The sequence below is a fragment of the Ipomoea nil genome, unplaced genomic scaffold (genome assembly GCF_001879475.1).
Source record: "Ipomoea nil cultivar Tokyo-kokei standard unplaced genomic scaffold, Asagao_1.1 scaffold3321, whole genome shotgun sequence".
Classification (NCBI taxonomy): domain Eukaryota; kingdom Viridiplantae; phylum Streptophyta; class Magnoliopsida; order Solanales; family Convolvulaceae; genus Ipomoea; species Ipomoea nil.
In genome coordinates, this window is record NW_017619749.1 from 3,928,111 (window position 1) to 3,944,660 (window position 16,550).

General features: G+C 34.9%; 2 protein-coding genes across 3 annotated transcripts; one reads left to right on the forward strand and one right to left on the reverse strand.

The window, feature by feature from the left end:
• Positions 1–2,210: 2,210 nt before the first annotated feature.
• Positions 2,211–6,791, reverse strand: LOC109170331 (sulfate transporter 1.2-like). Of its 2 annotated transcripts, XM_019319406.1 has the most exons (14): positions 6,698–6,791; positions 5,421–5,776; positions 5,274–5,322; positions 4,989–5,196; positions 4,711–4,885; positions 4,553–4,618; positions 4,330–4,443; positions 4,126–4,242; positions 3,915–4,041; positions 3,540–3,826; positions 3,251–3,441; positions 3,061–3,146; positions 2,769–2,845; positions 2,211–2,662 (listed from the first exon to the last, which is right to left on the reverse strand). In XM_019319406.1, the coding sequence occupies exons 2-14, from the start codon at positions 5,700–5,702 to the stop codon at positions 2,519–2,521; spliced, it is 1,923 nt and encodes a 640-aa protein (XP_019174951.1). In that variant the 5' UTR covers positions 5,703–5,776; positions 6,698–6,791; the 3' UTR covers positions 2,211–2,518. The 2 variants fall into 2 exon arrangements, with proteins under 2 accessions (XP_019174951.1, XP_019174952.1); XM_019319407.1 differs by lacking the exons at positions 5,274–5,322; positions 6,698–6,791 and having other exon boundaries at positions 5,421–5,485.
• Positions 6,792–12,511: 5,720 nt separating this feature from the next.
• LOC109170537 (low affinity sulfate transporter 3) lies at positions 12,512–16,402 on the forward strand. Its single transcript, XM_019319706.1, has 12 exons — positions 12,512–12,945; positions 13,045–13,093; positions 13,193–13,400; positions 13,904–14,078; positions 14,178–14,243; positions 14,320–14,550; positions 14,657–14,783; positions 14,870–15,156; positions 15,436–15,629; positions 15,701–15,783; positions 15,876–15,952; positions 16,050–16,402. Exons 1-12 carry the CDS (start codon positions 12,604–12,606, stop codon positions 16,200–16,202), a joined length of 1,992 nt encoding a protein of 663 aa, XP_019175251.1. The 5' UTR covers positions 12,512–12,603; the 3' UTR covers positions 16,203–16,402.
• Positions 16,403–16,550: the final 148 nt, after the last annotated feature.

The window sequence follows — 16,550 nt, forward strand, 5'->3', positions numbered from 1 at the left end:
ATTTTCAACGATTTTTTGACGATCGAAATCTGACCGGAGTGTATTGCTGCATGGTTTGGCGCTGCTAAATGGAGAGGAAGGAGAAATCTTGTAAAATTATAATTTTATCCCGACTTTTGACAGTCAACAAACAGTCAAATTAATACAGAGGACTAAATTGGGTAAGAATTGTATAGTTGAGGACTAAATTGGGTAAGAATTGTATAGTTGAGGACTAAATTGGGTAAGAATTGTATAGTTGAGGACTTAATTGAGTAAAAGTTACATAGTTGAGGACTTAATTGGGTAAGAATGGTAGTTGAGGACCAAATTGGTAATTATGGCATAGTCGAGGGACCATTTTAGGTATTAACTCTTAAAAAATTCATAGTTGTAGAACTAATATTATATTAAAATTAAAGTATTAAAGTATACTTGATAATTTGAGTAATAATTATGGTATGATTAATACTTTTAAAGTAAAAAGTTTTTATATGATAAATTACTACATAGTTAAGATAACATTTAATTAAAAATCTAAATGAAATCAAACGTCTTATATTATTTCAATACATAAATAACTACACCCTACACACATTATTAGTTATTACCATTGAAGAATATAAGAAAAAATGTTGTGAAAAATGTTGTTATTACCATGAAGACTTACTATTTTTTTTTTCAAATTTTAAAGTTGCAATAATTAGCAAAAAAAAAAAAACATTAAATGAAAATTTTTAGAAAACTAGAAATGCAGACTGGGAAACATTTTAGCTAAACATGGGCATATTACTCCTATAGCATAATGTGTAAATTTTTTTTTTTTTTAACAAAAACCGAACATAAATCGAGAATATAACATGACATGAGACTTACTATGTTTTTTTTTTTTTATTTTTTTTATTTTTTATTTTTTTTATAGATATTTAAGATACGCTACTGATGAGATATACTGATATAGGTCGGTCCATGCCGCGGCGATATTTGACGCCCATGTGTTGAAATTTTCGGTCTAATCTTAGATAAAAACGCTTTTTGTACCTACAAGTTTGATTCATTATAAGAGTAGTTGGTTGAGTTTATTAATTTGAAACTAGTCATATATAAATAATTTAAATTGGTTTACTTCATTATAATTTTTTGTTTCTTTGTTGGTTAAGATTACAACACATTAATCTTCAATCAAAATGTACCAATGAGTAACTATTTTGCATAATTCTTTATAAAGTGGTATTTTCTCTAACCAATCTAAATCCTCATCACCATCGAAATTCAAACATATGACCACCCATTTAGAATAGTAATCAAAATGATATCACACTATATACTAGTTGACGCTTTCTAAGTAAATTAAAAATAACAATTAACTGTTAATTATTGTTGAGATATTTCTTTGTGACATACTGACATCGTTGATTGGCGAAGGATATGGTATTTGCGAGTGAAAACTGTTTTGTAAAATCTTAACGTAACATAACTATAAAAGAAAATTGCATTTCTTTCTCTAAATTATAATTAAATAGCAATTTAGTCATTAATTTTTTAGCGTTAAGTATATATAGTTGCAAGTTTTTAACAGGTTGAGTTACAATTATAATAAGCTATGCTTAATAGCAATTTATATGGGAATGATTGCCAAAAATATATAAAATATCATTATTTATTTTTTTGAAAGAAAAATATTATTATTTATATGGAGAGAAATATTTTGTATTCTAGTCTTAACCAATGTGAGAGATGTGAGGTGATTAAGGTACAGATCTTGAGAAAGTTATTGGGTTGTGCCATATGGTTGAGTTACAGGAGCCTTGGACCCTTCATTTTGTAATTTAAATTGGGTCATTAACCATTATATGAGATTATTATGTCCTGAACTTATGAACTCGCCCTTAAATTTATTATGAAAACGTCAATAGTGTCAAAGCCGTTGGCTCTTGTCCTATTATGTCATATGGTTGGGTTACGAGAGCCTTGGATCCTTCCATAATTTGTGAATTTAGGTTAAAAATTCACCCAAATTTTCGTCCTACCTGCAAAAGCAAGTCTTAAATTCGCTCATACAACGCTCCTAGCAATCCTCCGAGGTAGCAAATGAAAAGTACAAAAAAGTCATTTGTTGTGCGATGATTGTGTGCTTGTACAAAAAGTAGTCGGCTTCTAGGCCAGTTAGCTATGTTGAATTCGTTTGATGAAATTGATTACTTCATAAAATGACAGCAAAGAAAGAAACATTGAGAAATGCTTTAATTTACTCAACCTTAGCATATATGGCCAGCCATTGTGGCCTGCCCTTTTATTGGATAAGGGTATCAATCACTTTTTTTTTTTTTTTTTTTTTTTTTGGAATACAAAAAAGGGATAATTCGAGGCTGGCGAATAAAAAAGGAAAACAGCCTATGTCGTCTCAAAAACGAGACGCGAACTCACCCTTTTATTGGATAAGTGTATCAGTCACTTTATTTAGCCGGCCCATACCACTATTACAAATGGCTCTTTTCTTCATTTATGCTATATCTCTGCCTCTCATTGCTTAGTTCCATTACACATCCTCTGCCAATTTTGGTGTACATGCTTGCACTGCATCTGCTACTCTTAGGAAGATTTTGTCCTCGCCAATGAGGTTGGCAAATTTGGATGCATGAAGCTTGTCAAGCAACACTTTTCCCGGGTTTGCCAGAACAAGCTGTATATAATAAGTTGATGAATAACAACGTACGGTAGAATCAAAATCTTAATTAACTCAATTTTTTCAATTCTATCTCATGCTGCATGCACTGATGGTTGGTTACCTGAACATTACTTGACTGTAGGCTATGGTACAACTCTTCCAAGGCGTGGATGCCGCTGGTGTCGATGTCAGTAACAGCTGCAAATTAAACAAGAACAAACATAAATCAAGAAAATATCAGATTGGATCACTGCTGGAAATTATAGAATTTCCGACCACCTGGAAAAACATTTGTTGCTATTTCCGACCACTTGTTGCTTTTGACTTGATATTCACTTTCAGGTGGTCGGAAATTCCATAATTTCCAGCAGTGGATACTATATATCAAAACTTCATTTCGATCTTCCACTTACGCGACATCTCAAGTATTAGAAACTCAATTCTGGGAAGGGAAGCTGCTTTCACGTGTTCTTGCTCATCTTCATGCCATCTTAATACTCTGCAAAAAAATAAACACAAATTATGCATGCCATGCACGTACACTAGTAATTTTTTGCCAGAAAACGTATATAGTAGGATTATAAGCATTAACTTAATATATACCTCTCCCTTATATAGTTGGAGTTTGAAAAATAGATTGCGGAGTCAACCCTAATAATCAATACACCCGGAACAATAGTTGCTTCTGGGTATTGCTGGATATTCCTATACACATTTGTCTTAGGAATCCTACCAAGACTGGCTGTACGAGGTCTCGTCACTTGTAGAAGAATCTTAGCAAAGGATATTGAAACCTAAAAATGCATCCATCATCAGCATGCATGCATTTGGCATATATATACTTTATTTTGATACATAGATAATAGATGATTAGATTGTCTGGCGGCCTTACCGCAATTATAAGACCAACCTCAACAGAGACAAAAACCACACCTAGAAATGCCCCCATACAAGCAACAAAATCAAATTTATCTATTTTCCAGATCAAGATCACTGCTTCAATATCTACTAAGCCGATGACTGCAGATATAAGGATGGAGGAAAGGATTGCGTTTGGTGTGTACTTAAAGATGGGGGTTAAAAATAACAAAGTTAGACATATAACACAGGACATGATAATGTTAGAAACTACTGTTTTGCAACCGGCCATGAAGTTTACTGCTGACCGAGAAAGCGGACCTGCAACAAGCAACAACATAGGAGCGTTATGCTGTGCAACTAACCGTGGAATTGGATTCATAGTTTCTATACGAGGTTGTTTCATCACCTGTTGCCACATAGCAAGAGGTCATTGAACCAATAATGTTCATGGTTCCTAGTGCCATCATTTCCTTGTTTCCATCCACTTGATAGCCCTTCAGGGAAGCAAATGTTCGCCCAATCACCACAGCTTCCTGAAAGCCAAGCCACCATGAGATCGAGATATATCAGATGAGGGTATAAATTAAAACTTTTTATGATTAGCGAGCTGAGCTTACTGTTAATGCAATCACGCCAGTTACAACACCGATCTTCAGTCCTTTCAAAACATTTTCTCCAGAAAAGTAAATTTCTTTCACGGAGGGAGGATTGATTCCTTTTTTAATGTATCTTATCTGGTCACAGTACAATATTAGAAAAATATATATACCAATTAATTAATTAAAGATAGATTATATTCAGCAAAAACAAAAATAACTTACAATCGCAACTCCTTTCCTGTCTGCATGTGTAATGAAGACAATCAAAGTAGAGAGAACGATAGATATTAGTGGAGCAATTGCAGGTACCCAAAATAATTTCTTGTTTTTCTTCCCCTGATATATATAGTAAAATCTCATTAGACTACTCCAGAAAATATAATGAAATTTTTACAATGTTAACACGTACAGATGGAAGGATGCGAGGTGAATTAAATTTGCTTACAATAAACTTTGTTACTAACAGGAAAGCTAAGAAGGAAGTTCCAATGAGAATGGTCTGCCAATTCCACTGCAATTAAGTCAAATAGGTAAGTGTTTCATCCTCGATCAGGAAAAATATAATGGAGGTGATTGATAACATATGAGATCGAAAATGCATACTCCATGATGGACTGCGCCCCATACAGACTTCATTACAGAGATAATATCAGATTTCTTAGTAAAATTTCTTATGCCAAGAACACCTTTTAGCTGCTGGAGGGTTATTGTGATGCCCGTGCCAGCCATAAAACCAACAATAGAAGCATGAGACAAGAAATCGATTAAAAATCCCAATCTGCATGCCAAATTAAGATAATGTCAGTTGGACCTGGGCTGTTAAACGGACAGAGAAAGACCCGGACCGCAGACCAAAGCAAATTAGGAGCGATGAAATTAACCTGAGAATTCCAAGGGTTGCTTGTGTGAGGCCAGCAAAAAAAGTGGCAGTAAATGCAAGCCTCATGTACTCATGTTTGTTTTTAACAGGATCAACTTCAATCCGAAGCATAGATCCCAGCAAGAGAGACACAACAGCACTTGGCCCTATGGCAATATGTCTTGAGCTGCCCATTAATGAGTAAACCAATGGTGCAACAAAGGTGGTGTCTGCCACAATTATAACACGTAAGATAGTCACAACAAATCCAAAAAAAAAAAAAAAAAAGATGCATGCCTTAGCTTACATAATGCATGCTGAGGTTCTACGTTTGCCAGCTTGGAATACCCAATGTCCTTTAATTTTTGAAGAATGGAAGTAACAACAATTAGTCCGTCATCAACTTTATATATATACCCCTAGCATATTAGCATGCATGCATGCATGCACGTACCTGAGGAATTGCGAGGCTTGCGATTGTGAGACCAGAAAGGATATCTCCTTTGAACTTAGCCAAGTTATAGTGTCTTCCCCATTCAAGAATGGGGAAAACCGCCCGCATGAAAAGGACAAACTGTCGCCACCTTGACTGATCCTTAAATGTCCGCAAAGGATCATCTGAAAATAGCGTTTCCTTAACCGTTTCCTTGATCTCCTTGACTAGGTTCACTTTTTGAGGGGGCCCAACCCTGTGAATGTATGCTGCGTTTTCATCATCACTTCCTCCTGTCTCCATCTCTATCTATCTCCTCTACGTACGTCTTCACTGCCTCCCTCCACTTTACTTTGCCCCTCTTTCTTTTAACTCACCTGTAATGGACCCATGCAAATCCTCAAATCTTACTTATTTTGTCAGATAAATCACTCAGCAGACAATGTCAAATGTATTTTGGTGAATTTTCATTATACTAAAAACGAATATGTATGTGACTCAAAAAAATTAGTTGCAATAATTAGCAAAAAAAAAAAAAAAAACATTAAATGAAAAATTTTAGAAAACTAGAAATGCAGACTGGGAAACATTTTAGCTAAACATGGACATATTATGCATTATCAATGACAACTGATGCAGATCAGAGTACTTTCGATGTTGTCTAAGTAATGTCTAGTAAACATACAACATTTTGTTGTACTAACTTTTTGTGAAAGCAGGGAAACATTAGTTTATGTTGGGCAAATCAAATTAGTTACCTTTCAATATTATAAAACTGATTTATTATATATTGTTAAAGGTGTTCATCACTTGTAACATAGAATCAGCTTCCTCCAAAATCCAACACTTTTTCCCCATCCATCCAACATTGAACAAGGACAAGTATACTCAGTTAGGTCAAATGGACAGCTCAATTTGTACTTGGGTGATAAATTATATCTTAGGAAGCAAAATCGAGTCTTGACAACCATAGTGTAAGAGCAGCACCCAATGTGATGGACTCCTTATAAGCACTAAACACTCATTTAATTAAGAAGTTGTTAAGTCGAAACTAGACCCAAGTGTGGATTTGGGGCAAAAGCATTGCCTTTGCACCTTAAGTATCCTCAGTCCAACAAAAGCAACATAAACTAATTAATGATTTCTGTCCAAACATGCATGAACTAGGGAACAAAGATATCAAATGACAAAATTCACTTCCTTTTATATATATATATATATATATATATATATCATATCATATCACAAAATCATACATACAGAATAAAAGCCAATTAAGCTAACAGAAATTGTCTCACCTCCATCCCCCACCCCAGATGCCTTTCTTGAACGCCATTGATAGTGGATGACACGCTAGGGTGTAGAAATTCAGTGGGCCCCACACTTCGAACTCTCACTGCACAGAATTTAACCCGTATAAATAAATATACACATCAACCAAAACTCTCACAAAAAACGACATTTCCTCGCCCATAGGTCCACACACCTGCCTACCAAGTATATAGTATAGCATATCAAGCAAAACTTGGTACACAAAAAAAACACTACATATATTATTAAAGATTAAACAATACAATAATATATGTATAATCGTTTTTTGATCTCGAAAAGATTAAACAAAATATAAGGGAAAAAGTGAGATTAATTATTTAAAAGAAAAACACTAAAAGTTAGGAAAAAGTCACCAACATGCCTTTTCATTCGCACTCTGGACGGTCCACAGAATAGGGAGAATAAGATCAACTAATCCCTTACCCTAGCAAGCTAGCTAGTTACAAGAACTAAACAAAGAACCAAAACCTGTCCAGGTTCAATGAATCTAACGTAAGACTTTACAGCACTGTAATCGAACTGTGCTTCTTGATCTTCTCGGAGCAATGATGGTTAAATTGAATTTTTATTTATTTATTTTTAAAAAAAAAACGGTGGCCCAGAGAGCTAAGGTAAAGATGCTGCCTGCCTTTTGTTTCTTTTTGTTTTTCTTTTCCCTCTTTTGGGATTCTCTGTTTGCACTGCAGAACTCAGAAGTGACGATAAACGTAACCAGTGACTCAATGCAGAGAGAATTATTTTATTTATTTATTTATTTATTTTAGAATAATGCAGAGAGAATTGAAACAAGAAAAATTGAATCTTAAAACTTTATTTATATGGCTACCATTTTCAAGCTTAGATATTATATATATTGCGTTTAATGACAGATTATTATTCAGAAGAGAAGAGTTTTACGGAGTATTAGTTGAGGTAGTGGTGGCTGACGATTTGGTTTGGGCCAAGAAAATCGTGGATGCAATAGAAATTAGAAAAAGTCAGACGAGAACTCCTGCCAATTGTGCGGGACCCGCGATATTAACGTCGGAGGGTAAATCTGGAAATATATATAGCTCCAATTTTCCACTCACACTGTGCATAGGCCACACACCACAGAGTGCACATTTCACGCTACAAACTTTAATTTCTACTATTCAACCATTTAAATGGCAAAAAAAAAAAAATGATTCTCTCAATTACATTTTATGGGTTGATTCATTTAATTTAACTGAAGTTATTTATAATTTATTTTTGAGGTAATTCTATTTTTGATCCTAGATTTATAGGTGACAATTTACTTTTAGACTTTTAGTCATTCCTTTTCAGAACATTCATTTTTAGTCCTAGTGTTATTATGATATGATCATTTTTTGTCCTTCCTCAACAAAATCGTTGAAATAATGTTAAATACAAGACCATTTAGATCATTCTTATACAAAGTGGGTTAATTCGTTATATTTTTATTTTTATTTGTTTGAAAAAAATTCATAATTGAAGACAAAAAAAAAGACCTAAATGTCCTTGTATTTTACAAAATTTAAATGATTTTGTTGATGGAGGACAAAAAATGATCATGTCACAATAATACTAGGACTAAAGAATGAAGTTTTTTTTTTTTTTTTAAATGACTAAAAGTTAAATGTCAACTATAAATCTATGACCAAAAATGGAATTAACTCATTTACAAGTACATGTGAAATGTGTTATAGGTGCAAGTAAAATTTACACTGAGCATCAATACTAAGTGCACCTATAGTTATAAGTAGTTGCACATATAGTTATAAGTAGTTGCACCTAGGTGCATGAATGTTTGCGAGTGGTTTCACGGGTACTACTACCCGCTGAACTCCTTGCAAGAACAAAAACGAAGCCAAACAGAACAAACTCAGATCAATAAATGTTAACAAGGCAAAATATATACACTTGCAGACGAAAGTAGGTGCACTTGTAGGTGAAAGTAGGTGCAGCCGATCAATGAATGCAGGCAAAAACTACATGCACTTGCAAGCGAAAGTATGTGTACTTATAGGTGAAAATAGGTGCACTCGATCAATAAATGCTGACATGTGACGCACGATGATTGGTTCACATTTCGCACTTGGGCGGACATTCGTACCAGAATGCGACCATATATATATATATATATATATATATATATATATATATATATATATATATATATATATATATATATAATTAATGAGGTGTAGACGATAAGAAATGGAGGCTGGTGGTTGGAATAACCGAACACGTACTCATCATCATCAATACCCGATAAGATGGATGGATGCTTATCCATAATCCATCTGGTATGGAGTCAAATTAAACACTCATTCGATATGATCGGATCAGACGACAGAGGCGGCGGCCCGGCTTAGCTTTAATTTGTGAAGTGATGATAAAATTTCAGCTCAATATAATAATGGTGCTGTGCTAGCTAGCTGGGTGCATTGCTGTGATGGAGAAAGCTAAGAATAGACACCCAAATTCCATGGTGGATGCATGCATGGTGTATTATCAACAATATTTCTCATTTTCAACCAAGTCTGATAAGAATTAAGATGTATCCATCCCGCCCTGTACTGTGCATATATATATAGAGAGACACTCCACCACTAATATTAGCGTATGATATATAAAATATTAATGTATAGGTCAACCATTAATTTAAATTTTTGAAGAAAAAAAAACGTACATATTCTTTAATTTAATATTAGAGTTAAAAACAGATTCACTCATCCTTCAGACTGGCCTGCAGGCTTGAGAACAACAGCATGAAATTCAAGAAAACATACAGACAAAACAATTCGGATTATTTATCAATTGTCCTTTATGCATGGATGCATGGGGCTATATGATGATGATAAACTAAACACTGCAATGCACCCTAGCCTGTGATTAAGAGTATCATCATTCTTGGAGTTTTTTGTGGAACTATGATGTGGAAGAGAGTTGAGGAGAAAAAATTTTAAGGTTCTCTATAAAATATTATTTTTTTTATGGAGTCCACTAAAATATAAAAAATTAAAAAGCAGCCATTCTGGTAAACGTACCTGTTGTGCACTTGTGCTCACCAGAAGCGCCCAACCCAGAGCATAAACCTATTCCTTTTTTTTCTTTTATTCTTTTTCTGACACTCAATTTCTTTTTTCTTTTTTCCCTTCACTTTCTCCCTCCTACATGACCTAAAAAACCTAATAAAAATTAAATAAATGAGGTTGCTCTAATTCTTATCCCCGTACTTCCCTTCATGAGGGTATAAATGGTACGAATCATAAAAAAAAGTATATTTTTAAATAATAATATACACAAAAATAATATATATTGTGTCTTTTATGTATGATATTGTCCATGGAATAATGATTGCATTGATGAGACATTGAGACCTTTGATTTAGACCTGCGAACGAAGATGAATGAAACCTACCTGTGATCTGCAGCACTGAATGGCATAAAATGGGCATTCACTTAGGAAGGGATGAGTGGAATAATTAAGCCTATCCCACAGTGATTAGTGATATATATATATATATATGTTGGAGCACGTACAGTGTTGGGCGGTGGTGCTGTTGGAGTTTATTCCTACGTAAACCTTTTTATCAATCGTTATGCTATGAAATCGTGTGGACATGGTTCTATGTTTATAATTCATAATTACTGAACTATATGTTCATAATTATAAAGCTATATATTCATAATTATTGAACTCTATGTTTATAATTACTGAACTATATGTAACATAATTATTATAAAATTATATATTCATAATTTTTTAATTTTATACTCACAATTATTAAATCTCTATATTCATAATTACATAACTATATGTTCATAATTATGTCCACAACTCTATATTCATAATTATGAACATTTTTGGAACCATGTCCACCTTACAAGGTGAACACAGTTCAACAACATAATTTGCCATTTTTTATTGGGGCTTCAAAAGCTAGTATTTATAGATAGACGACAATCGTATATCATATATATGTGTGTATATATGTTAACTTGTGTTGGCCGGTGCTAACCGAGTATTTCTTGTTCTTAGCAATACTTTCACCTATATATTGCTTAACTTTTTTTTTTTTTTTTTTTTTAATGTTACTCAATGTATTTAAGGTGAAATACAATAATTAATTTCCTCCCTAAATTGTAAGTACCTTTAAATTGAGACAGTTTAACTATAATTACACTTAAAACAAAACTAAAACACTACATTAAATCATTAGTTAACTGTTTATGCATACATGCGTATACGCTAAACCATGCATGCTTTAATTTGCAACTTCACTTAAATAAATAATCTTCCTTGCCCACAATAATCTTCCTTCATCACATGGCTAAATAAATCAATCCATAGCTAGAAACAATGGGTTTCGAACTCAATCACTAAAATCTTCAAAAGAAATTAAAGTTTAAAAAAAAATAAAGAATATTTCAAAGTGTTAGAATAATGAAAATAAAACTTCTTGTCGTCTCTAATGATCAGGATAAATAAATAAATAAATAAATAAACAAATATATATACAAATATATATATATATATATATATATATATATATATATATATATATATATATGGTCGCGTTCAGGTGCGAATAGGTGTCCAAGAGAGAAATGCGAACCAATCAGCGTGCGTCACGTGTCAGCATTCATTGATCGGGTGCACATACTTTCACCGGCAAGTGCATGTAGTTTTTGCCTGCATTCATTGATCGGGTGCACCTAGTTTCACCTACAAGTGCACCTACTTTCGCCTGCAAGTACATGTAATTTTGTCTTGTTAACATTCATTGATTTGAGTTCGTTTTGTTTCATTCATGCACCTAGGTGCAACTACTTACAAGTATGGGTGCACTTAGTATTATTGATGCTCACTGTAAATTTTACTTGCACCTATAATACATTTTACATGCACCTGTAATACATTTTACGAAAATGTCACCGCGTTTTTTTTTAAATCAGTGTTTCTCATCCATTAAATCTGGACACGTGGACGGATATCAGACATTCGCATATTCACACCTGGGCGTTCCATTCGCACCAGAGTGCAATTATATATATATATGTGTGTGTGTGTGTGTGTTTCAATCTAATCTTAAAAAGTGTCCAGTTCATGCAATGAAGAATGAGACATTTGGCATTTGAAATGTTACGAAACTTAAATGCGAGACTTAAATTTAAGATAGATGAGTCATTATGTTTTATTCCTTTGCTTTTATCAGCTTCTTCCATATGCCCACGCGATACAACAAGTTTAATTTTTGGTCGAGTTTCATTACATATACTCCTAAATTTTACTCCCTCACTTTTACTCTATAACATGACAAACGTGTTGTTTTCATCATGTGAGTCCCAAAAAATATGTCTACATCAAAAATTTGTGAGAGAGTGCAAGTTGGGAGTAAGAAATGGAAGTGTATATAGTATTTTCCTTTTTGATCCAAGTCATCTATCCTTTCAAAGCAAACTTTAAATTCTTTATAAATAACCCAACATTTCTTCCTTTTTCTATTCTCACCCCAATATTTTCTGATTCACAAAAATAAGGCGAAATAGTATGAAGTAGTGCAAATTTAACCCTCAATTAAACCAAAATCATTATAAAAAAATGCACTAATTACGTATCTATCAGCACCCAATAACATAGTTACAAAACTATGTATATTTTTTTGTCATGAAAAGAGTAACATGGCATAACCAAGTGAATGGGTCATAATTCTCAGGTAGGTCGTAAGGGGCAAAATGGTAATTGGCACCACACATGTATTTATATTTGTCGTGGAGGATGATATGATGAAGTGATCATCATCACATTCAGTGATCGATCCCAAGAGTTAACCCAAACACTTCAAATTAAACAAAACTCTGATCTGAAATCAATAATAATATATATGGGTAGTGAGAGCTTCAGCATTGAGCTTGACCACCTGAATGCTTCTGCAAATTACGATGGCAGAAGAAAGGAGAGAGCTCAATGGCTTCTTGACTCTCCTCAACCCCCCACCCTATGCCAACAACTCATCACTTCCCTCAAGGCCACTCTTCTCCCAGATGCAAACACCCTCTCTTCTTCTTCTTCTTTATCTAAAACCCAGAAAACCCCATCTGGGTTTGCTGTTTCTTTCCTGCAAGGCCTGTTCCCAATCCTCAAATGGGGCAGAAACTACAAGGCAACTAAGTTCAAGAAAGACTTAATGGCTGGCCTCACTCTTGCCAGCCTTTGCATTCCCCAGGTGAATATATATATATATATATAGTTTATCGTTCTGTAATTCATTGCACAGTCGTCTTTGTTTCTTGGTTTTATCATCTTGTGTGTGGAAACTATGCAGAGTATTGGATATGCTAATCTTGCCAAGCTTGACCCTCAGTATGGCCTGTGTAAGTTAAGAACTACTGAAACTGAACATTTGTTAAATAACATGTTTTAATTTGTTTCCTTAATTATATATGTTTTTTTTTTTTGTTTTTCGTATGTAGATACGAGTGTTGTCCCGCCTTTAATATACGCTTTGATGGGGAGTTCGCGTGAAATAGCCATTGGCCCCGTTGCTGTTGTATCTATGTTGCTGTCTGCAATGGTTTCCAAGGTTGTGGATCCTGCACAGGATCCTGTTGCTTACAGAAACATTGTTTTCACTGTCACCTTCTTTGCTGGTATTTTCCAGGCAGTTTTCGGATTGTTCAGGTCATTAATTAATATCCTGTTTTCTTCAAAATTAATGACTGCTTCTCCCTCTCATTCATCCTTGCTGCCCCAAAAAAGCCCAAATTGAGGATAACTCAGATAGCTAAAGATACAAACTTATAACCACAAAGTCACGACTTCGAATCTGGGTCTTCTCAGTTACGGACAATCTAGACTAGTTTACCTCCTTGTGGTCACTAATTAAGGTCTCAAGGCATAGTTCACCCTGTGCACACCCTCAAATAGTGACTGCGAATTTTTCTCGTTACCAAAAAAAAAAAAGCGATTCTCTTGCCAAAGGCCCAATTTGAGTGACTCAACCACCATTAGGTGGGAGGACTAGTGCTGGCTCTCACAAGGAGCCCACCACATTGGGTCTATTTTTCACATTACGGCTGTTAGGGCTCGATCCTGTGTATCCTTACGCATAATCTACTACCAAGAACCAACTGAGCTGCCCATGCGGACTATTTGATTGATCTTAATGTATTTGGTGGTTTTAGGTTGGGGTTTCTTGTGGATTTTCTCTCACACGCTGCCATAGTCGGGTTCATGGCGGGTGCAGCCATTGTAATTGGTCTCCAGCAGCTGAAGGGGCTGCTGGGGATCAACCATTTCACCACCAAGACTGATGTGGTGTCTGTCTTCAAGGCTGTTTTCAATTCATTCCATGAGCCAGTAAGCTTTTAATTTGCACAAACTTTACAACATCTTTACTCTCTTCTGTTATTATTAATGTTAGTTTCCTCAGTTTAATGTTTCTGTCTTGTGATGCAGTGGTCTCCTTTCAACTTCCTGATTGGCTGTGCATTCCTAATCTTCATCCTAATCACAAGATTCATTGTAAGTACTAAATTAAGATTGCCATTATTCTACAAACACTAATATATGATGCAATTTTTCCTGTGAACAAATGCAGGGCAGAAAGAACAAGAAAATGTTTTGGTTACCAGCACTTGCTCCTCTTTTATCTGTCATATTATCCACATTGATTGTGTACCTGAGTAAAGCGGAGGAACGGGGAGTTAAGATTGTGAAGCATTTTAAAGGGGGACTAAATCCAAGCTCAGTTCATGATCTGCAGTTTAACAGTCCTCATCTTGGGGAATCTGCAAAAATAGGACTAATATGTGCCATCATTGCCCTCACTGTTAGGCTCTATCTTTTTGCATGCATTTCTTCATCTTCACATTCAAAGGTCTTAAAAGTAGTAGTGTGAGCTAGAGTGGTCTAAATGTAATAGTTCATCTCACCAGGAAGCGATTTCTGTTGGCCGATCATTCGCTTCAATTAAAGGCTACCAGCTTGATGGTAACAAGGAAATGCTAGCCATGGGGTTCATGAACATCATTGGATCTTTAACTTCTTGCTATGCTGCCACAGGCAAGCAACCTTAATCACATCAAATTGGAGAAAAAAACATATACATATGTTTCTGCAGATCCTTAACTGATCGAATATAATTTCAGGTTCGTTTTCAAGAACAGCTGTGAATTTCAGTGCAGGCTGCGAAACCGTCGTCTCAAACATAGTTATGGCAGTGACAGTGTTGATCTCCCTGGAACTGCTGACCAAATTCATGTACTACACTCCCTTAGCCATCCTCGCCTCCATTATCCTGTCTGCACTTCCAGGACTAATCGACCTTCGGGGCGCTTTCCATATCTGGAAGGTGGACAAGATGGACTTCCTTGTCTGCACTGGTGCCTTTCTTGGAGTGCTGTTTGGATCAGTGGAAATTGGCCTTGTTGTCGCGGTAACCATTTCGCGTTTTGAGCTTAACTCACTGCTGGAAATTATGGAATTTCCAACCACCTAAAAGTAATCTTAAATCAAGTCGAAAGCATTGTTCCAACCACTTTTGGTATCCGGAAAAACTTTTATTACTATTTCCGACCACTTTTTACTTTCGACTTGATTCAAGATCACTTTCAGGTGGTCAGAAATTCCATAATTTCCAGCAGTGACTACTGCACAACCTACCTGCAGCTAGGCATAAATCTTGGCCATGAATGACAGTATGTTACATATGCAGGTTGGGATTTCATTTGTTAAGGTTGTTGTGGATGTGATTAGACCTAGTACAGAAGTACTAGGAAGGCTTCCTGGAACAGAAATCTTTTGTGAGAGAGCTCAGTTTCCAGCTGCAACTACCATTCCTGGGATCTTGATTGTCAGAATCAATTCCGGGTCTATTTGTTTTGCCAATGCTAACTTCATTGTAGAAAAGTAAGATTTCAAGATGAGAAATTGGGTATGTGATTACTCCATTGCAGTTAATAAGTATGTGTTTGTTACAGGACCCTAAGATGGGTAGCAGAAGCTAATGACACTGAAAAAAACAGCTTGGATAGTGTTCGTGTTGTGGTCTTGGACATGTCCAGTAAGTAAAAGACTAGAAATGTTATTTGCACTAAATTTTATACTTAATCAATTTACAAGTGATTGTTGAGTTAATTTGGTGTCACGTTGCAGATGTGACCAACATTGACACCTCGGGAATCATAGCCTTGGAAGAGCTGCATAAGAATTTTGTTTCGCAAGGGATCCAGGTAGGGGAACATCATTTAAACAACCTTAAATAAGTCGATCAGTTATAGATAACTTATGTTGATTTACCTCGTCCTGACAAAACATTTTGAAATGCAGTTAGTAGTGGCGAATCCAAGATGGAAGGTGATAGAGAAACTGAAGGCGGCGGAATTTGTGAATAAAGTTGGAGGAGGGTGGATTTTCCTGACGGTGGCGGATGCGGTGGAGGCTTGCCTTCATCTCAAAATGCTTGCTTTCACCACTCGTTGATATATAGATATCATGCCTGCATGCCACTATATTATATTGATGTTGGTTTTACTATTATGTCCGGATTTTGCAGTAATTTATCTAAGTATATAGTTTTTTAATCTGTTGCACTTAATTATATGATTGCCAATAAATGTAACATGCATTGTGAGATTTTAGTCTTTGCTATCAAAGTAAAGGTTAATATTTATCTTCACCAAGTCAGCTGTCTCACTTAATAGAGATGCTTATAATTTAATGAAGGATTAGTCACTGTGTTTGATGGTAAAAAATTTAAATATACTAAAAATATATATATTTATCAGCTTGAAAACCTATTTAAACGTTACAAAATTTTAAACATATTTA

Excerpts from the sequence above, each read along its gene's own strand:
- LOC109170331 (XM_019319406.1), bottom strand. The coding sequence starts at position 5,702 with ATGGAGACAGGAGGAAGTGATGATGAAAACGCAGCATACATTCACAGG. Across the intron at positions 5,323-5,420 it reads CAAGCCTCGCAATTCCTCAG|GACATTGGGTATTCCAAGCT; the intron begins GTACGTGCATGC and ends CAAAAATTAAAG. Across the intron at positions 3,442-3,539 it reads AGGTTGGTCTTATAATTGCG|GTTTCAATATCCTTTGCTAA; the intron begins GTAAGGCCGCCA and ends ATGCATTTTTAG.
- LOC109170537 (XM_019319706.1), top strand. The coding sequence starts at position 12,604 with ATGGGTAGTGAGAGCTTCAGCATTGAGCTTGACCACCTGAATGCTTCT. Across the intron at positions 12,946-13,044 it reads CCAGCCTTTGCATTCCCCAG|AGTATTGGATATGCTAATCT; the intron begins GTGAATATATAT and ends GAAACTATGCAG. Across the intron at positions 14,551-14,656 it reads GTGCCATCATTGCCCTCACT|GAAGCGATTTCTGTTGGCCG; the intron begins GTTAGGCTCTAT and ends TCATCTCACCAG.